Genomic DNA, 25,245 nt, shown 5'->3' on the forward strand with positions numbered 1-25,245 from the left:
AAAATAAGAAAATGTTTTTTGAAACAGGTAGGAAAAAATGAATAATCCAAGGAACTTTGCTACATTTTTTCTGACTGCACCACAAATAAAGGACAGTTCCAGATTAAAATATTCATCTGATACATTAATGAAAATTTAGCTAAAAATAATGTTACTTTTGAGGGTTTAGTCCCTGCTTTTAATGACATTTCAGATCTACTAGATTTATAGAGTAAGATTATACAAATCTCTGCTGCTTGACATTTTCATTATTTTTAAATGTAACATAACTGATACCACAAAGTTCCAAAAAGTCTTCATCTAATGGCTATCTGTCATGTCTTGTGCTGTCTCAACTCTGGTTTGTGCTAAAGGACTCAGGCAATGGCTGGATCCCTCTCATTGCTTCACTGTCACAGCATTCCCCATGGCTATCTGTCATGGGGTTAATTTGCTGATGTAAATAGAGGCAGCTGGTTGCATACATTTTTCTGGGCTGCCAGACAGATCCATAGGAATGAGGGTTCTTTAGACTTATATAATACATGTCTTAGCCATTCTATTTCTTGTTTTCTGTCATTTCAGGATTTTCTTACTGTGCATACTCACCAAACAGTCCTATTATTGTTAGTTTTTACTTGCTTGAGATGTGGTCTTGGCTTTGCAGAGGTGTCTAAAGAGGCAGCTCAGATGAAGTGGTTGTGGGCTTACCCAGTTTTGCACAGATCCAAGATGTCACTGGTGGTCCAGGACCACAGAAGCAGTTAAGGCTGCTCAGTGGTGAGACCCAGGGCTTCCCTGTAAGTAAAGGGTAGCAATGCTTCACAAATGCAGGCTAAATATTTGGATGCTGCTTTGTATTTGGATCATGATGCTGTCAGCCCAAATTCAGTTCTTAGCCAGTATTTACAAGATGTGTCTCAGTCTCTCATAAACCAAAGCAGCCCACAGACATTCTCTCTGCAGGAAAGGGTTTATTTGTGCAGATACCTTTCAGCTGGCTCCTTCTGCATGGGCCAGCGATCTATAACCTAAGGGTCAGAAAACTCTCCAAAGGACTGCATCTCAATGTTTTTCATGATTTCAAGATGTGTATTCTCACAAATATGACATGAAATGATCAGTGATGAACAGGGTGTGTGATTCCAGAAGGGAAAGGAGATGGAAAAAAACTTACTTTCAGAAGAAATGTCTTAGTCCTGGAGAAAGCAGAAATTAGTCTTCAAGGAAGGACAGCAGATACCATCTAATCTGCAATCATTTGTGGTCTAACCAAGTCTATCGCTCCTACATACACCAAACCTTTCCTTACAATGATTCAGCCATGATATGTTTTACTGGGGAGGGATTTACTAAATATTTTGCAGATGGAGGAATTGACTGAAGGAATTCGCTGGGCTTTTATTGACATGTTAGAAAAGGAAAACGACTGGATGGACTCTGAAACAAAAAGAAAAGCTCATGAGAAGGTAATAAATATAAATGTTGAATAAGTAAAATCCTGTTATGATAAAGATTTGACTTGAGTGACAACACTATGTCATGGACAGTAATTGCAGTTCCAGTTACTTACTGATCATTTTGTTTGTGAAGGGACACTTGTTTTTCTGGATGCTCAGCCATCTGATCTCCTGCATCGCTGCGGAAGTTGTTTTTGTTACCTTGTTCTTCTTCCCTTGTGCCCACCTTTCCCTATCTGGCTCTGCCTGATGTAGACTATGAGCTTATTTCAGATTTGGCTTTTCTTGACAAAGTCTTCACCTTGGCTGGGATCCCAGAGACACACCAATCTACAGAAAGAAAACAGTGTCTAAAACACCTGTTACAGCTGAGGGTATTTTCTGTGAAGATGAAGGATCCAGCATAGAAGGGGATATGAGAATAATTCAGGTTTCATGATTTTTCCCGTGTTGTGGTGGGAGGCCTAACTTGAGAACTGTCTTTTGAGAGTGTAGGGGTGATCCCAGCTGAATATCCATTTCCTAACAGAATGCCATTTATGAAGTGTTATAATCAAGAATGGCATTGCTGGTCTTGCTTGCTCTTCGATAAAGCCACAATAAAATTCAGGAGGCAAAGGTGAAGGCAGGAGTATGTAGTCAAAACCTCCTTTTCACTCTATTCCCATGTTTGCAGCATGTGATGAGTGGAAAGGAAGATTGTCCAGATGCAGAGCTCTGCCCCCAGAGCAGAAATTGGTGGGGACATATAAAAAGAGAAGTGGAGGGCGTTGTGTAGGTCTGTGTCCTTATTTGTTGAGGCAATGGGATATCAGTGAATTAGTAAGCATCCTCTTTGAGTAAACTGACAGGCAAGTGCAGCTGAACTGTTCCTACTCTCTGTGCTTGAATAAAAATAGCAGCGTTTTGATTTAAAAGCAAACATGGCCTTCAAAATTTTTTAGTAATTCTAATGAAAAGGCTGTTGAGCCATTTTATCATTGGAAAGATTTAAATTCCATATGCAGTCCATTTACATTTTATACGGCAATGCTCTTCATATATGTGCAAATGAAATAGAGCTGCATAAATGCACCAATAAACTCTATAGCAAGAGAACAATAGTAAAATGACATTTATTTCCTGTTAACCTAGTGGTAAATGGGCTGCAGTTATTACTTCTTACTGGCTGTTATGCTTTTTTTTTTTTTTAACTAGAAATACCATTAGAAATATAATGATTTGTAATTTAGATATTTGTTAAAATTGATGCAAAATAAAAGCAGGAAGATTTTCTAATGATTTCCTTAATAAAGATATTTCTATATAACAACCTGCTTAGTGAGTTTGTTCAGAATTTCCTACCTGCCTTTCAGCAGGGAAACAATACAATCATTGCCAAAAACGAACTCCTTAAAAAAGCTCTCCCTTTCCCATTTTTAGGAGGATTGTCATCAGAAGGCAGGCTAAGTCTTTGGTAGATAGAGGTGGCTGTTTCCCTCTTTTGACACATTTTGGAAGCACACGGCACCTTGCTCCCAATTTAGATGTGTCACTGAAGGTTCTGAAGTTAGTGGGGAGAGTCTGGGCTGAACAATGCGTGACAAACTAAATTCCATAGGTACAACAAAATAATACTACAAGCCATAGTACTATCAAATGTATAGCCAGTGGTTTGAAATCATTCTCACTGAACTGAAAAACTGTTTCATAGTTTGGTGACATAGGAACCAGGTCAAACTTGTAAGACAGGAGTGTTATGTAATGTCTTAGATACTGCAGTAACAATTATGTGATACAACTTGCGTCCACAAGTTTAAGTTCCTACTCACAGAAATAGCTACTTGGCTGGAAGGAAAGAGCCTAGAGAGACATTTGGTAGATTTCCAGACGTGGAATGTGTGCATGTTTATTAAATATTATTTATTGTTAATGATAGGTCTTCTATTTGTCCTGGAACTCTTGGATGAGCATGTTTTTAATTCAAGAACTAGATTCATTATGTGTAGGGTCAGATAATTCACAGGGGAAATCTAAGTTTTATAATACAACAGAACCTTCAAAATCCGTTACACTGTTCTAATTAAATCTCATGAGCCTAGCACTTTCTGCTGTTACTTTTCCAATACTTAGGCTTTAATAAAGCAGCACAGACAAGCAGGAATTTTATGAGGGAGATTGGTTGGTTAAAAAAAACCCCAATATTACTTTATTGTAGAGATCTTCAAAAGTTACATTTCTTTGTCAATAAATGTCATCCACATGCTGGACTCTACACCCAGGATGGAGAAGCAGCAGGTACCAATTATTTATTGGGAGAGAGAGGGTGTAGGGCAACAGCTAGGGGCTTGGGGGCTGTCTGGTTTGGAGGAAAGGAGGCTGAGGGGCCACCTCTACATCTTCCTGAAGTGGGGAAGTGGAGAGGGAGGTGCTGATCTCATCTCCCTGGGGTCCAGTGACAGCGTGTGTGGGAACAGTTCAAAGCTACTTTATCAGGAGAGGTTGGGCTGGACATTAGGAAGCTTTTCTTTGTCAAGTGAATGGTCAAACACTGGAACAGGCTTCCTGGAGAGGTGGTCAATGGCCCAAGCCTGTGTTTAAGAGGCATTTGGACAATGCCCTTGAAAATGTGCTTTAACTTTTGGTCACCCTAAGGTGGTTGGGTTGGTGGTGTCCACCAGGGTGTCCATCCTAAGGTAGAAAAGATATTCTACCTTCCAAATGAAATGTTCTAATGCTATTCTATCAATTAAGTAAAGAAAAGAAGCTTGTTTGGTCTTTTATGTTTCATCAGTAACTGTCACATTGTCCCGTGTGCAGATTGGACCTTCTGCCCAAAGTTCCATGGCAGAACTGTACCCTACATGTAAATGACTGATTCAGATATTTTGCTCATCCTATGTATTTTTAGTCTTATTACATTCATGAAATGTTCAAATGCTCTGAAAAGAAATTAACTACAGAAACCTGATGGTGGTTTTGTTTACTGTGCCTGTTCCACGTGATCTATTTAATTTGCCTTTAGTTTTTCTTGAATTCCAGGCATATTTGGGTAATTAACGAATTTTTTACTCTTTTCCTGAAAGAAGAAGGTCAGTGCGGGACCGGGGTGTCTGGACAACGAGCATAGAGAGCCTTGTGGTGATTGTTGATTAGATGACAGCATTGTAATGTAAAGGACATTGCAGTTTTGAAATAGAATTAATTGCAAATCCTCTCTGTGATTCAGATACTCATTGTTTCACGTGTATTCTGCTTCCTGTTTTCTGACTGATGCCCACCTTTCTTTTGTGCTTGGTTGAGGCCAAATTTGTATACCTTGCTGTCAGCCTGATGCTTTTGCAAAGGAACCATCGACCTCCAAAGGACTTACAAAAGACCCTCTGGTAGAAACTATTCTTGAATTTTGCTTTAGGCAGCTTGTCAGATCTATCTAATCACTCCGTCTGTGACTCTTTGTGTCTGTCCTGTTGTTTTATGTTACTCAGAGGGGACACTACTAATTTGATGTTAAAAGCATTAAATCTACTACTCCATGTGACACAAGGAACAATTGTCTTGCAGCCTTGATATCTGAGAATAATCTCTTTAGCCTTGTATAGCTTGGAGTTAAGGTTTGACATTCCTTTTGCAACAAAAAAATATAACGAGATAACATCTAATAATTTACCTCTCTCCTCTCTCCATTCCTTTCTTTCTGTGATCGAAAGATGAATTTAAACCAGACCATCTAAAAGCCAGTCTTGCAGAAAAGGTTCCTTACAGGGTTAGGTGACTGCCTTCACGTGCAGTTCTCACCTGGCTCCCTGGATGGAGCTCACGCTGCTTCCAAAGGAGCTCTGAGTACGAGAGAAGCGCTGGGCTCTGTGCTGTGATGCTGTTTGCTCTCCTGTCCTTACTCCTCTGCTCTATTCAAGCCCTTCTTTATTGTATCAAATTTGCTTCAAGTATGTCTGTTAACCCCCCCGAATTTTCAATGGAATGCTCTGATAAACAAGCAAAGAAACACCCCAAACAGGTTTCTGTTCTTGCCCTTTTAGCCTCCCTTTTGTAGGGGTAATTACATTTTGCCCTCATTTGCAGAACAGAGCAATTATTCAATTGGGTGCAGCTCCAAGGACGTGCCTGGCAGCACTCTTCAATGCATGTTCTGTGAGTTACCCATGGCCATGTCACGGTCTCTGAGCAGGACTGCAGAGGTGGGGGGGAGAGAAGGGAGACCCTTTTGTTTCCCTCACGTGAAGGTGCAGAATGCAGGCAGCTATGGTGGCTCAATGGTATTGACAGGTGCGTTTTGGCATGATGGGCCACAGGGAAAAGGGGGAACCCACAAATGAAACTCCATCGAGGTAACGTGTGTGACGAGGGCTCACTTCTTTAAAATGGTAATTTATTGCTTTTGCTCCTCAAAGGATAATTCAATGGAAAATCATCACTGACATGTTAAATTATTCCCACTCCTGGGCAGGAACCATTATTTTATTAATCATTATTTTTCCTTCTTAAAATGCCCTTTGTTCTTGGGTTTAACTGGAGCTTGAAAGAAGACGTTTTTCTTAAATTCTGCTATTCGTTTGTAAAATATCCTGTTAGACTATGGCACAGGAATAACTTCCTATTTGGAAGTTAGAATTTTTTGCTTTGCAGAACTATTTTTAAAGCATGGATGATAAGCCAAAAAAGAGCTTGTTTATCCTCTAGTAAGATTTTTCTGTAACATTATTAACCTCCTTAAGTCATGGAGCACAAATCCCAAGGTCACTGTGCAACCATTTGGCTCCTGAACTTGCCTGCTACTTTGCTTTATTTCTAAGGAAGTTGTATATGCAATATTTGTTTTCTCCACTTCTCTGAGTCTGAAGACTGAGTCAAGAGGAGCACAGGAAAATATCAGGACCATGCCTAGCTATAGGTGGCTCTCTTGGGCAGTGTTTGCTACTTTTGTTTAGCCTACAGGACTTGTTCTGCTGCTTCAGAGAACTACAGCACATCCCCCTAGACAACACAGTGGAATTTGGGCCAATAGCCCTTAGGAAATCAAGAGCCATCTGTACAAGCCCTGATTTTACAAAGTATAGGTACTTTAAAGGAGGTCTGTGTCCGTGGGTTGTCCCACTGAAGCCATTCGTTTCCCAGCTGGAACTTACTGGCCCTATCTAGCCCTGCAGTCAATTTTCTGAGCCTCAACCCCCCTTTCTCAGTTCTCTGTGGTCCCTCTGTCTTCACATTTGGGTGATTTCACTATGACCATGACAGTTACACTGCTCAGAGCAGAGTCCAGTGTCTGCTTCGGACAGTGGCCAAACAGTAGCAGATGTTTAGAGATGAATGTAAGGACAGGGCAAGCATAAAGGGACACATTCCCACTGTCCTTTCCTGGCCTCTGACAAACTGCAGCTCACTTGCTTCCTGAGCCAGAAGTGGAGTCTTTTTATTTATTCATTTTTTCCTGCCATGGGTTTGCATAATGACTTCTTGAACTCACAACAATTTTCATCATCCACAACTTCCCAAAGAAATGAGTCCCACTGCCTCACTGTGCCCTGTGGGTAAAAAGAATGTCTTTTGCCTTGTCTGAAACATGTCACCTTCTCCTATGTTGTGGTAGTGCAGAAACCAGAGAATCATCATTGCCTGTTCTCTTTTTGTGCTTCTGTAAATTCTTGGCGCAGCAATACAGACTGGGAGAATGGAGCCTCCTGCTTTTCTTCACATCGCCTGTCCAAGGCATGCACTAGATACAGTTCTGAAAAATAACATTTCGCTGAGATCTGAGGCAAACCCAGGCAAAAAGACCAGGCACCACAGCTTCAGGAGTTGAAATTAATCTTGCTTAATGCCAAGCCAGTGTTGCACAAAGATGACAAATCCTCCAGTCTTGAAAGTGGTCACTGGGTACTCTGCAAAAATTAAAAATGTCTTTTGAGTCTCGTGGGGTCTGTGGACCCATCCTATGAAAAAGAATGCAAAAATATGACAGAGGAAAGAGCCCTGAGACTCAGTGCCTCTGATTTCAATGCTATTTCTAGAATGAAAGCCAGCACAAAGCTGATAGAACGACACTTGGTAAAAGAGGGGGGTGGAGTTTCAAAACTAAAGCTTGCAAGACACCTTTTACACATTGCTTTAAGATCATTTTATATATTTGCTTCAAGGATGTCAGAGAACTTCACAAAGTGTACGACTGCTTCAGAGCATTCATAGAAACTGCTAGACATACTTCAGAAGAGCTAAAAAAAGCAGGAGGAATTTCCAAAGGCTCTAATTGCAGTTAGACACTTCATTCCAGTTCAAAAGCCTATAGGGGTGACTGCTAAGTTCCTAATTTACTGGTTTTACTGGGAAGTCTGATTCAGATATTCTTGAAACAACCTTGCCATTTCTAAATTGGAAAGTGTACTTTTGTACCAATTAAATCTTAGCCATGCTACTCCTTTGTGGAAGTGAGCATTCTGAAATTAGGGTGGCCTCTGAATCAAAAACTTCTAGGGCCTGCTTGTATTGTTGTAGGGGTTGCATTGCAAGGTGCGATGAGCAAATCTCCTCATAAGGTTGAAATCTGTTGAATATTGGAAAAGGCAGAATGACATTTTAACTCTTTTCCAACATGTCTGCAATTCCCTTGTACATTAATTATCACTAGGAGTTTATCTTCCGGGTTTAACAAAACTTTCACAGAATCACAGAATGGCTCAGATTGGAAGGGACCACAGTGGATCATCTGGTCCAATCTCCCTGCTCAAGGAGGGTCGTCCCAGAGCACATGGCACAGGATTGTGCTCAGACGTTTTTTGAACATCTTCAGTGAGGGAGACTCCATACCCTCTCCGGGGAATCTGTTCCTGTGTTTGTTCACTTCAACAGTAAAGAAGTTCTTCCTCATGTTCAGGTGGAACTTCCTGTGCATCAATTTCTGCCTTTTGTCCGGTTGCTCAACATCATCGAGAAGAGCCTCTGAAAGGCTCCATCCTCTGACACTCTCCCTTCAGATACTTATTGATGAGGTTCCTTGTCAGTCATCACTTTTTGAGCCTGAACAGCCCAATCCTTCTTCGAGCATGTGCATGGACATATGACAATAAGGGGACAACTCAGTACGAATCTGGAAGAAAAGTAGGTGCTGCTCAGAAATGATGTAAGGGATTTGAAAAGTTTGCACTACTTACCTAGTCTGGAATTCGGTCTGGATTTTGAGGCTGCCACCCCTGCATCATTCCTGAGATAGCTGTTTGGGAAGTGCCGAGTTTTAGAGTAACATTTTTTCACCTGGAAGAAACAGAGGATGTTACTTTCCTTCTAGAGTGGAAGTCTTCCATGCTTGTCTCTGAATAAAAATGGGTCTTCACTTTCTATCATATTAACATCCCCTTTTCTTTCTTATTCATTTTACATCAAATATTTATTTCTCATCACAAACTTTAATTTTTGAACTCTAAGAATAACCTATCACATCTTGAATTTAATTTAACCTTCTCAGGAAAACTGGGCTTTCCTGATGAGAAACCACAGAAGATGATCTTCTCCATTGGCCAGAGTTGAAACTAATAGCCATGGCATGTTTGCTTATCTCTTATCTCAGGGGTTAGATTGCTGCTGTCAGCTTCTCCCTTGTTATCTGGCTGCTGCTACTGCTCACTCAGTTGTGCAGGGATGTCAGTTCCATTAATAACCTGAGCACCGTGCAAACAGATAGAGGAAAACAGGTGAAGGGAGAGGAAATTGTGTTTAACCCTGTTCTCACAGCTGTCATTTTTCAGACTCTGCCACGACTACATAAGGCCAGAATGGGTGTGTGACATCAAAACACTTGTGACAAATCTCATGCTTGAAATAGGAAGGAGACAGATGGACAGACACCTGCAGATGCTGAGGGACTTAGGTGAATCTGAAAGTTGTATGGCAGAAACAGAAACATGAAAGCATTGTTATGCTAAATGATAGAGTGATTCTTCCAAAGAGCAAGAGATCCTCCACCAGCCCTGGAAGCCTTGGACAGTTTCAGCTTTAACTTTCCCTATTTTTGTTGTTTTAACAAGTAAACCTGTTTCCTGTAGAGGTGCAGTTACAGAGAGTGTAGTCCCTCAGCTCAGCAGTAGCAGATCTGGAGGTGCAGCAGGGCCATTCTCTGCGTGGAGGAGTCTACAAGGGCATGCTCAGCCATTCCCTCTCTCTTTGCAGTGAAAGTGCATTTCCTGGCCGTGGGGATCTCCATGTGCTGTAAACGCCCACTGAGAGGGGAGCTGCCTGCTGGCTGGGAGTGGGTGAGGAGCTCAGCAGGGCAGGGCCATGGGCTGGGACCCCACCGTGGGCCCTCAGTCTTGGCACTGAGCTGTCCACAACCAGGAGCGTGAACCAGCAGCACTTCAGTTTGCTCAGGCATTGTACCAGTCGCTGGGGTCTGAAGCAAAGTTGTGAAATTTTAAACGGCTTCAGGTACTGGTATTGCTGGAGTTTACTTGTAAAGGAGCTTTACCACAAGGAGCTCATCAGACTCAGGAATTTGTTGCTTTAGTGGCCTTTTGGAGGCCAGGATGCTGTGACTAAGAGCAAAGGCTTCCTCAGCGGCCCTCTTTTGGGAGGGAGCTGTGAAGTGTCTTGTGCTCAGTTTTCTGCATATGGGATGAGCTTAATCAATGTGAAATTACCTAGATACAATTTATTTAGAAATAAAAATATGCAAAGGTTTGGAATGGGGAGGAATTTGATCTTGTGTAGAGAATAGAGTATTTTCTGAATATATTTTTTCTATATTCTGCAGCCAATGTTTTTGATTATGTATACACCTGCTTTCCCCCCATACATTACAAGGCATCGATAACTAGTGACATGCTTACTGGTACAGCGCTGGTCAGGGTCCCTGTTCAAGCAAAAGGAATTCCTCCTCAGAGATAAAACATGCCAGTCATGAGTAATAATTGTGTTTAAGTTCTCAGTCACTATTTCATTTTGAGTGCTGTTCAAAGGAGTCTCTACCATGTCTGGTTTCAGTTGCATCAAGACTGCAGGTGATGCTTACTTGTGAAATGAGAAATGAAAAGGGAATTTTTCACATGCCATTCTTTATTTAAAAAAAAAGAAGTGCTCAGGAACCTTTGCTGAACCTTGAAAATGCTAAATGAATGTAAACTGATGCAAGCAGACGCTAAGGTCAGAAGTTCTCCCTTTCTGGAACAGGTTACTCTGAGTTTTGCATACAGTTGAAAAAGAAACACTGTGGTAAATCATATCCCATACAGTTATGATGGGCGGAAAGCTTCCTCAACCATTCCTGATCTCCTGCTCCTCTCTGTGTCCAGTGCTACAGATCTCAACACACTGAGGACTTTTGAGTCCCTGGGGATTTTTATTGTGCTAGCACAGTGAATTTTCTTAAGCCTGCTGCTTGCCCAGAGCTAAAACAAAACAGCAGAAAAGATTTTTGGATCAAGGTGGGTGCGTTTTTAGCAAAAGGCATCATGAACATGGAAGTATGGATCGACTGATGAGGTGTTCTGGGTGTGAGCAGCAGAATGGGCCCGGGAAGAAGTTTCTGTAGAAAACGGAATATAATAATTTCTGCAGCTCACCAATGTGACAGAGACCAGCCAAAGTGGGTGTTGTGGGTTTGTGGTTTTTTGTGGCTTGTTTGGGTTTTTTTTGGGGTGGGGGGGGTGGGGGGGTGTTGTGTTGGTTTTTTTTTTTTTTTCTTTTTTTTGTTTGGTTGTTTTTGGGCTTTTTTGTTTGTTTGTTTTGTTTTTTGTTGCTATTGCAAATCCTTAGGATCCTGGTGCAAAATTTTATCAGTAAAGACATCTAAGGTAATTTCAAAACACAAAGAGAATTTTGAGTTGGGGGAGTATGTTTGGTTGTTCTGTTTTCAGAGTATTGGAAAACATGACGTACTGCCTGAAAATAAAGGCAGGAGGAGTATGGCTTTTTACAGTGCTAAATAAGAGTCCAAGCCTAGCTTGGCATGAGTCCTATCAAAGGCAGCTTAGCAGCACATACTGTGGGGCATGTGTCTATATCTATATCATGATTCTAATGATAGTCTGTGTCTTCAGTCCACAACACATTAGTATCTGGCTTGTTTGAAGTGCAGCTGGAGGAGCTCCCAACTCTCCACACACCCTGGTGCAGTCATGCCCCAAGTGATCCACAGGTGTGCAGAGGGGAATCCAGTGCAGAAACCCCCACGCTGGAGCTGATCTGGCACGGCTGGTCGGGTGCCATAGCTGGGTCATTTTGCATATCTGGGCATCATCCTTTCTTCTGGTCCATTCCAGCTCCACTGAGAATCCAAAGACCCTTAACATTCACCCAGGTGCTTTGGACAGGAACAGTTAGCAGTTAAGCACATCCTGTGCCAGGAACTTGGTCATGCTGGTCTGCAGTATAAGTGCACTTATATTTACAAAGATGAAAATATTTTCTGTGTGCCACAAAGACAGGTATTACAGATCTGCCATTCTGTTTGTGAAAGACAGAATATATGTCTCTCACATATAATATTGTGTGTATAACATAATGGAGTCATGCTAGTTGTCATACAGAGATTGCAAATGGAAAATGGAATTAAAATAAAATGAAACAAAGAATGTGTGTTTCTTAGCAAAATGAAAGGAAAGCTGGCAGCAGAATGAGTTTTTGGTGGAAGGAGAAAATATGAATAGGTCTATTAATTGTAGCACATTGAACTGAGGAGCTGTGCTTATGAAAATATCACAGTTAATTAGTATGTTTATATAAGTAAGACTGAAATAAGGATGCTAATTTCACACTTTCTCTGATTTAGTCCAGTTCTATTGCTAAAAAAGTTTAATAATTTCATGTGGGATTAGTTTAAAGTGAAAAGTTAATTCCAGTGAAACTTTCATCACAGTGCTTGAACCAATTACTGAATCTTTGTATTCCAGAGAGCCAGAAGGGATTTAAGACAGGAAAAAGGGGCACTGATGTACATTGTTGCTTTTTCTGACTCTTTTGTCCATGGTACAAGTCCTACTAAACTTTTGGATGCTTTAAACTTTATTGTGAGTAATAATAATATTGTCTTGCTGAATAGTAGATATTAAGAGTAGGCATATAATCTCAATGAACACTTGTCTTAGGAATTGCTGTCTCCCTTTTCCTCTCTGTTTCCTAGGATTATAAGGCATGGCATGATATTTTTAAGTGTACTAAGTAGTATTTTCTTGTCAGTAAGTTTTCTCTGAGTGAGGCTTTGGTTTCAAAAGATCATTCAGAGGGGGAGGAGGTAACTACTGTACCACATAACCCTTCTCCAATTTGTCACATCATGTGTCCCCAGAACTTGTCTTTCAAAAGTTCCAGAACTTGTTGGGTCTCCCCATGTTGTGAGTGAGTGATTCAGCTCAGTGATCTGGCAGAAAATTAGCTGGGGATAAGCTTGGTTAAATTGCTGCTGCGTTATTGATGTGTTAAGTGGTCCAACAGGAAGATGTGTTGAGGAGCTGAGGCAGCATGAGAAGAGCTATGGACAGAGCTGAGAGGAGTGGGGAAGAAGAACAAGGACTAGGACATTTTTATTTTCATTTGGCAGCACAAAGTAGTTAAATGGACTCAGCTACTTTCAAACCCATAATGTGTATTTAACTGAAAGCAATTTTCTGTGTACATGGGTGTCATTATTCACATAAGTCACTTGATTATTTATTTTGCTTTTTCTTTAACCTTGGCCTCAAGCTATTACAAAGATGGAATGATAGCTGTATTTTCTGTCTTCGTTATTTTAGCAATTATTTTAGAGCATTCAAAACAATTATTGTAATACAGAGGGGATGGTTATGGTGCAGTGTGAAGTGGCGGTATATGAATTATTATTAAATGAAACACCAGCTCTTGAAAGGTCTACACAGCTTCTATTGTTGTGACATGCAACAAAAAGACGACAGTTACGCCGAGTTTTAAAAATAAATAATGATAATCTGTATTCTTGAATATGGATTAGACAGTTCACTGCAGATCAAGTACTGTTAAAAATTGTCTTTTCAGGCCAAATGTTCATGTTTGAGTTGCCACTTCACTTTCCATTGTAGCTGACAATGTGAAAATCCCTGATATTTCATTTTCCCACAAAGGAGATGCCGTGCATCATTAGGGTGAACAAAATCCATCTCTCACTCAAGTCAGTAGTGACTTCCTACCAACACCTGTAGGACTGGGCTTTAGCCCTGTGATAGAACTTTCCTGTGTTTTGCCAAGATCCATCACTCTATTTTCCTAGTTTTTCCATATGTAAACCCTAGATAGATAGATGCAGTCATATTTATGCAGCAGTTTTACCAGATGGCTCTTGTATCATCTGTACTCAATGAAAAATGAAAAGACTGGGCACAAATATAAAGGCTGAATTAATCTTTGTAATTAAATGGAACATTACTTTGCCATGAATGATTTTAGCTTTCACAATGTGTTTCGTGCTAATTTTTCAGTGAACTGTAATTGTATTGATTTTTTATATGTTTAGAAGCTTAAAAATGATCTTCACAAAGTTATTGAGTCAAGTTAATATACAGAAGATCTCTATCAGACTCATAGAACTTTGTAGTGAGATACATGTTTTGTTTTGTTTTCTCTTTACAGTAAGTAAAATATGGCAGTGCTTAGTGCTATATAAAATATCCAAGTCATACTCTGTGAGGCAAAAAGGCTCTCAGAATGCTCACACACTTGATTGTCAAGTGAGAATTTGAATAGGCTGGAAACTGGGCTGCTTTGCAGCTCTGAAGCACGTGTGCATTCCCACGTTGGCAGGTTGTTAAGCAGAGAGTGAAAGCTCGTTTATTATTTTGCCTGTGTAGTAAACTGACTTGCAATGCTCTCACTGTGACAGAAAGACACTGATGGTAAAATCCTGGCTGTGTTGAAGTCAGTGGGGAAACTTCCATGCACAAGGAGCGGTGGAAGTAGTCCCACTCTGGCTCCTCTGCCTCAGAGCCTGCTCTCTCTGGCTGCTGGGATAGAAAAGAGTCATCATGACTTCCCTAGAGCACCCTGCGAGAGCCTCTTCCTTGTGATGGTGGGAGAGAGCCCTGCAGCGAAGAGTTTCCTTAATTTACCCAACAGCCCAGTGCAGGCTGAGTGCTTAATGATGCCTGGGGAAAGTACCCCATCGCCTCTTTTCTTCCTGTACACATGGCTGTTTAATATGCAAATTAGAAAAAGGAGTTAAATGAGCCTTTAAACCATAAAAAAGTTGTGCATGGTGGATTTATGGAGGATTCATGTGCAACTGCCACATGGCTGGTTCCTGTACATTTGTCACATTTCATTTGACTCCCTGTGCTTTCCTCCTGGAAGGCTGGACTCTTATACATACTTTTAATCCTATCAAGGGGGAAATAATGACATCGTTATCAAAGAGTAATCAAGCTGTAGAAGAGTTTTCCACTTTCTTGTGCTGTATAAATAAGGAATCTCCTAACTGCTGTTAAATATTACACAAATGAACAGAAAAATCGGCTCAGAAACAAGACTTCCAACAAGCAAATTTAGAAACCTGCTCTAAGTATGATACTTTCTAACTTGTGTGAATGAATTGGGCCGTGTGCTGGGCTCAGCAGAAAAGTTTTGCACCTGATGCAAATCTTCTAGGAGTGATCCCAGTCACAGGGATTCCCAAGGACTTCAGAAGACTTATGTTCTCTCATGAGTTTTGCTTTGCCTGTAGGAAACATTTTCCCTAACCAAACATATTTCATTGTAAGTATCAGCTTTTTCTTTCTTATTTGCTCAGATTTCTAAACCACACATATTGTGGTAATGCCTACTAAGTAACAAATGCAATAATATAAGATTTTCCATCTATCTATCTATCTATCTGGATTTTATGTAGCCTTTATTAAAAAATCTCCATAGTGTCTGACTATTTTATTCTTTTTGTTTAGAAATCTCAATCTCATGACATCAAATGTGAAAGTCACAAAGCAAGTGATGAACTCATGCATAACATTTGAGATTCACCAGATCTGTTTAAGTAGCTGACTTAGCGGAAATTAAAACTAATGGGTTTTGCTCTTTCCAAAGCTAGTTTTAACTAGCACTGAAATATGGGAAATGGTAAAGGAAATTTTCTGATTCCTTGCAAAGTTCGGTCAGTTAGACCTGACAACACCACCAGGAAAAATGTAGACACTGTTGATTACATACAAGCTTGCAGATGAATCCTGCTCCCTTCCTGGCTTTTTATTCTCCCTCCCCACCACAGCATTTAAAATATTGTGAAAGACTGCCGAACCTTCTGGCAAAGTGAGGAAACATTCTGTTGAGAGTTAATTTGGCTCATTTCATATTTTCCATTCAGCATTTTTCTTCCATTGCTTTTTTTATTACTAGGGAAATTTGCATGACAATGGGATCTTGCTTAAGAGATCATCTGCTCCTGCCGCTAATTTCCTACCTGAAGTTGTTACCTTCTGTTTGTGACATCTTAATTATCTCAGCCAAAATTAATTGTGATGTCACAAATGGAGCATTATGGCTTTGGATTGGAAGTGAGATTGGGAAATTGAAGGAGTTTGAAGAAGAAAAGAGGCCTTTCTTCTTGAAAAATAAAAGAAAAGACAGAATGACTTTGGTTAAATGGAGGTAATCCTCCATCACCTTTCCTCTTAGAGTTGTGGAACAGTTGGTTTTATGTCGTGCTGTATAGGAGGCCCTGCTCTATTGAGATACTGTGAAGTGGGGGAAGGGGAATCTTCCCTTGAGCAGTCAGTTCCTACAGCAAGAAGGAAATAAAAGCTGTTGGACCCTAGAGAGGTCCAGGCTCTGCTCACACAGAGCAGAATGCAGGATTGGTAAGGTTGTACTTGGTTAAAAGGCCAATTATTTCTTTTTATATCTCGCAATATTTGTTTGAATTTTGACATTGGAATTTGAAGACCACGGAGGAGCATTTTTTGAGGGGTGGAGGGAATTCCAAAAACTTATTCAGCATCCTGAAAACATAAAAAATGAAAGTTTTGTGCTATCCTAGAACATCATAGCTGTAGTTTATTTTATGGACTTGTCACATTTCACTTCTTGGTGTGTCATATTATCTTTTTGTATACTTCTGCTTTTCTTCTGGAATCCTGTTTCCACAGAGATTCTGGGTGTCTGAGTGGCCTGCTGGTGTTTTTGTGAGGACATTATCAAGGCTGTTTATACACTCACACCACGATTTACAAAGTAGGAATACTCATCTACAGCTAGTTCACAGTGGACTGTTTACTCATTTATTCACTGGACTGTGCATAAATGCTGGGACCAAGTCACAACTGAAAGAGGATTAATAAAAAGCGAAGTGTCTTATTTTAACACCTCTACTGACATTAGGGAAAGGGTGAAGACTGCAAAGTGAAGGAGGGAAACTGGAGAACTAAACACAGATCAGTCCTGTGGTTTTCAGAAAGTATAGTGTCCTTCAGAAAAGGACCCATCCTCAGGTGCAAGTAGAAGTGGCCCTCAATGGAAACACAGTCTGCACTTGCTGGGTCCAAGGTAGATTCACATCTGTGCATCAAATCTATTTGAGCAGTTGGAAGTGTACCAGCTCCTGTGCCATAGCAAAACAGGCCATTTCCTGTTGTCCTTTGGAAAACATCGTACAAACAGGCATTTGACCATCTGATTAACACAAAACCCTGTAGGGAAAATCAGCTGTTAAGGTTTTGCACTCAGGCACGTTGCTGAAAGTACGCAAAAGCTCTGCAGGCAGCGGCAGACCCACTGTGATAATCTGACAGTGGAATCTGGACCCTCTGCGTTCTGATGCCGAGCTCATCTGTGGCACCAAGTTTACCCTGTAAGCAAGTTGTTTTGAAGTTAAATTAGGATGGCTCTAGGGAAGCATAACAATAGAAAGTGGAAACTGAGCAAGAAAGAGAAAAAGCTGTATGCTGAGAAGTGGTTCTATCTGTCAAAACTTTTTTTCTCTTTTTCTTTTTCAAAGGCAAAAGCAGTTATCTCGAAAGTTGGTTACCCGCAGTTTATAATGAATGACACATATATTAATGAAGACATCAAAACAGTAAGTGTCAGGCTTGCAGTCTTTATTCATTTATTGCAGCCATTCTTTGCTCTGTTTTGCTGCTGTCTAAAGTCAAAGCTAGTCTTTTGTTTGGCATGCATCTGGACTCATGCTTACCTGGTTATTTTTATTTTATTTTTGGAGTGTGCTAGCTCTAAATTGTGTCTAAATAGTCAATGCTGTTGTATGTAAGTGAGATCACGAGACTTGCTGGGAGTAAAATCTGCCTGCAAAGAACCTTCCTGCTATTAAGCATTTTAAAGGTTAAGCAGACACTGTAATAATTTTGCATTTAGTTATAAAAATGGAACCAACCAAAGGCTTTTCTTCTCAAAATAATGATTTTCAAAAAGACTAATGCATTTTACCTCAAAATATCTCAATGTAAGATGCCCTATATGAATTCTTCTCATCTCTCCAGGCTATGAATTTAGTTTACAGTTGATGCTTATGAACATGCCAAGAGGTCTTAACCAATGTATAGGCCTGTGCGTGCTGGACAAGGATACTGTGGTGGGACTCCTTCCTGCTGCAGTACCTGTTCAGCCTAACTCTGGCAGGAAGGCAAGTGATTAATAATAATAATAATATATTTTACTATTTTCCCGCTGTGGCATGCGTTTGATGAATTATATTACTGAAAGTCACAGGCAAACTAGAAACACAAGTTCAATCCTGAACCAGTAAAATACAAGAGCAATCATTTTTGCCAGAGCACATGAACAAACACTAAATAGAGGCATCATATATTCAGAGAACCAACTCTACCAGCCTAGTCCTTGTCCAGGGAAACTGTAGGGTGAGATGGAGCAGTGAAAACTGTGTAATGAGATGGAGCATGTGACCTCCTCTGTCACTCAGTGTATGGAATTATTTGCCAGATAAGTGTCAATGTCTCGTGAAAAATACTTGCTAATCATGCTTGCAAAACCGTGGTTTACATCTGAAGAACAGCTTCCTCACAAATACTAGAGTTGTTTTAAACTGATGACAGGTATTTATAACCTATTAACTTCCCTTTTCCTTTCCTGTTTAGTTTTGTGTCTGTGAATGCTATTAGATTTGGAAACTTATGGAAGCATGGAACCCTATGGCTGTAAATATTTAATGTGACAGAACTCTCAGAAGGCACAGAATGAGAAGTATTTTTTACAAAATGTAAAGCAAACTGAAAACTGAGACTTTGTTACATTGTTGCAAGTGGTTTAAAAATGCACTTTTAAAAATAAAAGTAAGCCTACTTCCTCCTGGAAAAGAGACTCTCTTAATAATAGCCATAGAAATGTGTAGTCTGCAATCCATTGTTGGGTGCTTATGATTCCTTCAGCAGCACTCTGCAAAGTGAAGAGCCTTCCCAACCTTCAAGACCCTTGTGCGTATCTGTTCAGCCACTATTTTTTTAACTAAGCTCATAAAATATTTATTCTCCCTACCAAGTGTGAAAATTTTACTTGCTTTGATAATCGCTAAAAAATTGGGTGATTATCTCACATAAAATAAAAGTTCTGCTTGTTTTATGTCAGCTTTTGTTTCTTTGGACATGCTTTAAAAATGTCTGTGCTTTCTCAATACAGCTGAAGTTTACAGAAAGTGATTATTTTGGCAATGTATTGCAAACTCGCAAATACGCAGCCCAATCTGATTTCTACTGGCTTAGAAAAGAAGTTCCAAAAACAGAGTGAGTAGACAGAAGGCAGATTTACATAATCTTCTAACAATATTTTAACTTATATTATTTAATTTATGTATTAAACACTGTTATATATTAAGTTTCAATAGAATTATCTTAACAGCAATTTGTTATGCAACAAAAAGCCTATGGGCAACCTCCCATTATTCAGAAACGCCTGTGGATTTTTTTTTTCTTTGGTAAGTTCTAGGTATCCCTGTTTATATGCAGAGTAGTCACATGCTTGAAGCTTAAACTTAATTTAATGAAAAAAGGGGTAATTGAATCGCAATTAAAAATGGATTATGTCTCTTGGTCACAGTTAGAGTTTGAAATGGTACAGCGGGGATTTATGAAATAAATTTTGTAGGAATGAAATCATAGTAAGAGATAATTTTATTAGTAGTAATACAAATCAGCATTGTGAGTTACCTGCTGTTGATAGCAATGATACAGAGTGAAACATAATTTAATCTATGTATGTTATTTTTATTTATTTGTAAACATGAGAGTTCAGGTTGTGTCCCAAATTGTTATAAAATACATGAGAGAATCATTCTCTTTTCTTACTGGTGGGTAATCAAATCCTTAAAATGCAAATTAAAACCTAAGCAGAACTTAATTAGTATAATCATGCTACTTAAAAATGACTCCTTCTACACACAGACTTTGAAATCAGAGCCAGTGCTTAGCTCCTGTGGTGGCATTTCCTTAGGACTCCAGAAATCCGGAACTGAACCATACCTTGTTCCAGGGGTGGCTCTGTGCTGTCCGTGAGGCAGGGGGACAAACAAAGCCTGTTCATGGCTAGAGTGTTTTAATTCGGCCCTGTGTGTTCAAGGCGTTATTTAGAGCTTAGACTTAACTGTGAATTTTACCTTCTCATCACAGCTTTCTCTGACATTGCACTGGTCAAGCCCAGGGGACGATTTTAGGGATTTTCCTGGATGTCAGGACTAGACCGTGATGGTGTATTCTCTTTAGGGTAACAGTTCTAAGAGGGCAGTGGCCTCTCTATAGCAGTGCTCAGCCTTGGGGCGGCACAGATGCAGAACCTGTAGGTTCTTGGCACGATGGGAAAGCTCTCCTGTAAGGAAATCAGTTGGTAGGCAGCCCCTGACTCAAGGACTCTAGTCTGGGAGCTGTCACATGGATATGCCTAAAAAATGAAAGTGTTATCCAATTGCCCACTACAAGATTGAACACCTTCTCATGCCTGTCTTTACCACCTTCATTCGAGGACTACATGAAGCCAGCCCCTAATCAACTTTGTAGCTCTTTTCTTGTCTACCCTCAGAGCGCATTCAGGCCTGTGGGATGCCAGTTTGATTTCTGGTCCCTTCCCTTTGTTAGCACAGCTATTTGCTCTGCCGTCTGCAGGGCTGGAGGTAATCTTCACCTGAGCCCTGGCAGGGAGGGATAATTAGGGCTCCTGCTGGGACATTATTCTGTCTCTGCAACTGTTCAGTGATAGAAAAGGGCTCTGAAAGTGGAGTCACTCTGCCTGCTGAGGGCCACTAAGGCCCAAAGAGTCATTGCTGCCTGCAGTAATTTTTAAAAAATATTTTAAAATAAACCAATAACTCCCACTTACCAGTCTGAGGCATGTCAAACCTGGCCTCAAAAACATCAGCCACTTTTTAGCCACTTCCCAATTTTAAAATATGATACTCCACTGCTTTCTGATGCTTTTACCTCTCTTTTTTTCCTCCCATTTTTCTCTTTTTGCTTTTTAAACTTTTGCATTTCATAGAACTCCGCAGAATTTTTGATGAAGCTTGGTGCTATGTTAATAGCTAATTACCCTTGGGTTTTTGTTTCTATTTGCTTCATTTCTTCTTTTCCCTAGTTTAGTAGCTTTTAGCATAACATTTATATTTCGAGATAGATATTATAAGATCATCAAAGTTGTGGACCAAAAAAGATAAATAAGAAAATGAGTGTTTAAAGGAAATAAAATAAAAGTTGCTAAAGTAATATTACACCCAAAAGGTAAAACACTATATTCTTTTAGCAGGCAGTCCATGTTTCTCAATAATGTTGAGAATGAGGAATCACTTTCCTCAGCTCTATGTGAAATTAAAATGATAGTTCAATCAAAGCATCAGAGAAAGACCATCAGGGGATAGACAGAGGAGATGGCAGATACAAGAGCAAGCAGTTGGATAAAACAAGGGGGAACGTGGATAACAAACTGGGAAAGAATTGTTTTGGAAATTCAACATTTTTTAATCTGAAAAAAGGAAAAAAATTAAAGCAGGAGTAATTATTAAAAAGCTTTGTTCTCTCATCTGTTCCCTCCATCCCTGGCATTTATCTGCCTGACAGTAGAAGGGAGCATGGAGGAGCTCAAATGAGGCATTGCTCAGGACATGGGTAGTCGGACATACGTGTCCCTACTGGAACCAGAAAGCTGTAACAAGGCAGTGGGGTGCTGCAGTTCTGCCCCTGTTCCAGGGCCCTGTTCTGCCAGTCCTGGGGCCAGGCTCCCCTGAGGACACCACAGCACTGGCAGGTATTACTTGTGTTCAACAGCAACTTTGGATGCCAGCTGCCATCCTCACAGCTGGCTGGGGAGATGACTGTCACCTTCACAGCTGGCTCTATCAAACATGAAAAAAAGTGCTCAGGTATCAGCAGAGAGAAAAATGAAAGGGATTTGTGCAGGAGCTGAGGAATATGGTGCACAAACCAGCACAGGTTAGGTTGAGAGGGCTCAGTGGAGAGTCTGGAAGGGGCAGTGTGGGAGGGTGGGCACCAGGTGTGAAGGCAATCATTACAACCCAGGTGAGATACTGCTGGAGCAGAGGAAAGTGAAAGGAATTACAGGGGGAAGTGATGGTGATGTGGAAGGGAAAAGTTAAGGAGAGTCAGAGTTTTAATTGCATTTGTCTATCCATCCATGGAGTCATACACATTCATACATACAAATATAGGTGTGTATGTGTGTGTGTACACAAACATATACCTGTACCATTTTACCAGCGATAGAATCTGTTCTAAACTCTGATATCATACTTGCAAATAACAAAACATCAGAGGACTTCTTGGGCACACCACTTCATTATTATTCATCTTTCTCTTTGAAGTCAGCATATAATCTAAGATTTTTAGACCTGGCCAAACCTTTCTCCATTTTACACTAGACTTTCAGTGCTGGGGGTGTAGACATCTGGTATCCTGATAAAAGGACACAAAGGAAGTAGGCTATGAGAGGATTCTGGAGTCTCCTCCAGGACCTATCTCTGTTTTTGTTGACCACACACTATTGTGTAAGCCCTGGCTCTTGGTTTGCCACAAGGGAGGACAGCTCTGAGATGTTCTGAGTTGGATGCTACTAAGGACAATGTAAAAGCACCTTCTGCAAAAAGAAAAAAGCAGAAAAAAACATCAAAAACACTGGGCAGGCTGTTGTCTCATGGAGAGATGCTGCTGGAAATCGTGTGGCTAGGACCTGCCCTGGAGAGGAGAGGCTGGAAAGGAGCCTCCTGGAGCCTTTTCCTAGTCTTTGAACCTCATTTTAAGCAGTGATGTGGCACTGAAGGCTGGGCCCAGCCTTACTATCCCAGTTGCTTGCCCATTCTTGAGGGAGACAGGTGGCAGCCTGGCCTAGGATAATAATCTGTACACGGGAAAATACATAAGAGAGACTAACAATGGGAAGAGGAAATACAATTTTGAAAGTCACCTTGAAGGTTGCCACCCATTTAGAAGTTTTTCTTTATAGTGTTTTCTTTGGAAGACATTTTCCAGCTTCCAGAACTTTGTACTGTTTTCCATCTCCAACCAGCTTAATTCTTTTTACATTCACAAGTTTATTTTCCTTGTTTATATGATTATTTATTTTTTATCTCTTTTAAAGTTGGACAGCAAACCAAATGATTTCTTCCAACTCAAAAAAATGAGGATCAATTTGCAAGTTCAGTTTGTGCTTTACAGAGAATGAAATAAACTAATAAGCTTTTTGCTGTTTTGTAAACGTTCCCAGCCATCCCTGTTCATGAATGGCAATGTAGCACACTATACTCTTAACACAGAAAGAAAATTTCACAGAGAAAATTGCAGCCTCAAGAACACAGGCTAAGAGAGTTTCTGCCCCACTGGCTGTCTCAGTGTATGTTTCACATTTTATTTTTACAAGGAAAATCCCAACCTTTCTAGTGTCAACTCTGCAGAATTGGGTTTTGACTGCTGCAGTAGTAAATAGGTAATGCTACAGGACATCATTCATAGCTGTCCCTTTTTCACAAACTTATAGCAAATGAAAACAGTGTAAACAGTTCTAGAATTTTCATTTACTTACTTTGTAATTAATAAGAGCTTGGAATATGTAATGCTTTTCCTTTTTTTCTATCCTTCTGTTAGTAAATAAAGTGCACAGAAATTGTAACCTGACCGAGAGCAAATGCTCAGGGAATCTGACTTCAAACAAGAATGGGAGAGTTATTTCTAAATTCGTTTCACCTTAAAATTTAACAGCAACAGCTATTTATTACACAGCTTCATGTTGTGTTTTTATTTGGTGTGTTATTAGTTTGTTATTAGTTGTTTATTGGCACGTTATTAGTTAAGGACTGTCCCTAAGGATCAGTCATTTCAAGGAGCTCACTGAAAGAGCATGGCAGATGAGAAGTGAAGCTGTTCTGCTAGTCTGGATGGAAGCAGTCTTGGTTGTTTCTACTCTTTTGTGGAAAATACTTCCTAAATCTTTTTGAGAGGGCTCAGAATGGTACAACAAAATGCTGGAATGGAAATATGCCTCTTGCCAAAAGTTAAATATGAAATACTCTCCTTGCTACTAGAGAATTCTCATTCCTCCTGACTCCTCAGTATGGCTGCTAAGTGTCCCCTTCCTAACTGCTTAAAAGCATAACAAATTTCATACAGGGTCATTCTTGAGGCCTCATTATGAAAGAGCAATTTGGAAAGAACTGAGTTCAGTTCTACAGTGGGAAAATCAAGGCTGCTCTCAGTCTCTGGCTCATGCTAAGCTCAGCAAACAGGATGGGCTCTGCTATTGTGGTGGTAGATCATGAGAAAAGCAGCAGTCTCAGGACAGGGATGCTGTGATATGTCTTAGCCTGCAAGCTCTTAGTCTATGAGTTCATAGCTGTGAAAATATGGCCAGAGGATGGTGTGATGTCCTTCCTCAGTAAATGTGGACCAAATGTTGTCAGCATTCACTGCTGCCCTTGGGCAGAGTGAGGAGCTCCTGTGGGCACAAGTACCTGCATCACCAGCTCCTCACCCAGTCAAAACAAGTGCAAACTTGTGCTGTTGGAGAGCTGTCTCTAGTCAGTGAAGAGCTCTTTGCTGCTGCTTGTTGTGGCTCCTCGCTGCATCTAGCTGTGGTAAGCCCCCCCAGAGGATGGAGAGAAGAACCCACAGCACATTAATCTGTTTTGAAGTATCTGTTATACATCTCAGGCCCTTGATCCTCTGACTGGAAATAAAAGGCTAAGAGGAATTTGCAAAAACGGAGCATTTTTTGTCCCAGAAGCCTTTTTCATGCTTAAAAATTGCTGTTTGAGAACAGAAAGGCCGTTGTAAGCAGAACAAGGCAAGAGGGTGAGGTGCAAGTCACAACACTGTGTCTTTGATCAAACTTACAGTAAAATATAAATTGAAATGTTGATTGCTTCAGATGGGTCCTTTTCAGATGGGTTTTCCCCTTGTCAAAAAGGGACAGTCCTCCAGATTTACAGCTAAGCCTGGAGCACAGGTCCCAAGGCATAAAGAGCAGGCTTGCATCCCTCAAAACAGTTCAGCTGATTGCTGCTGAGAGCAAATATGAAATTGAAATGTAGTTAATTAAGCCCCTATTTTTTTATTTATTATCCCCTCACCATATACATTCTTTCTTCAATTTTCCATTATTTCACTACATTACCTCTAACATTTAATCTCCTTATTATGAAGAAAGCAGAAAAGAGACCAGAAAACAACCTCCCCCTGCTCCTCCCCTTCACAATCTCCTAATAAACAAAATAGGGAGAGTTGTCTGTGACAATTAGAGCCTGTAATGTGGTGCATGGTTAAAATATGTACATGACATCACTCTTTCAGCCTTCATTGATTAGTTTTTCTAGTTGATGCATTGCAGAATAAGCTGCTCAGCTTGGAGAATAAAACAAGCAGTAAAATTT

At 40.3% G+C, this 25,245-nt stretch overlaps 1 protein-coding gene across 1 annotated transcript in view; it reads left to right on the forward strand.

Moving 5' to 3' along the window:
• PHEX (phosphate regulating endopeptidase X-linked) overlaps positions 1-25,245 on the forward strand; it is a 96,417-nt gene that overhangs the window by 44,165 nt on the left and 27,007 nt on the right. Inside the window, exons 12-14 of the mRNA XM_066177513.1 lie at positions 1,347-1,448; positions 17,353-17,430; positions 19,005-19,108. Of these exons, the coding sequence (XP_066033610.1) occupies positions 1,347-1,448; positions 17,353-17,430; positions 19,005-19,108 (284 nt within the window). The remainder of the gene's footprint in view (positions 1-1,346; positions 1,449-17,352; positions 17,431-19,004; positions 19,109-25,245) is intronic.

Source organism: Chamaea fasciata, unplaced genomic scaffold (assembly GCF_029207755.1).
Source record: "Chamaea fasciata isolate MVZ Bird 193981 ecotype frontalis unplaced genomic scaffold, bChaFas1.0.hap1 SCAF_2, whole genome shotgun sequence".
Lineage (NCBI taxonomy): Eukaryota > Metazoa > Chordata > Aves > Passeriformes > Sylviidae > Chamaea > Chamaea fasciata.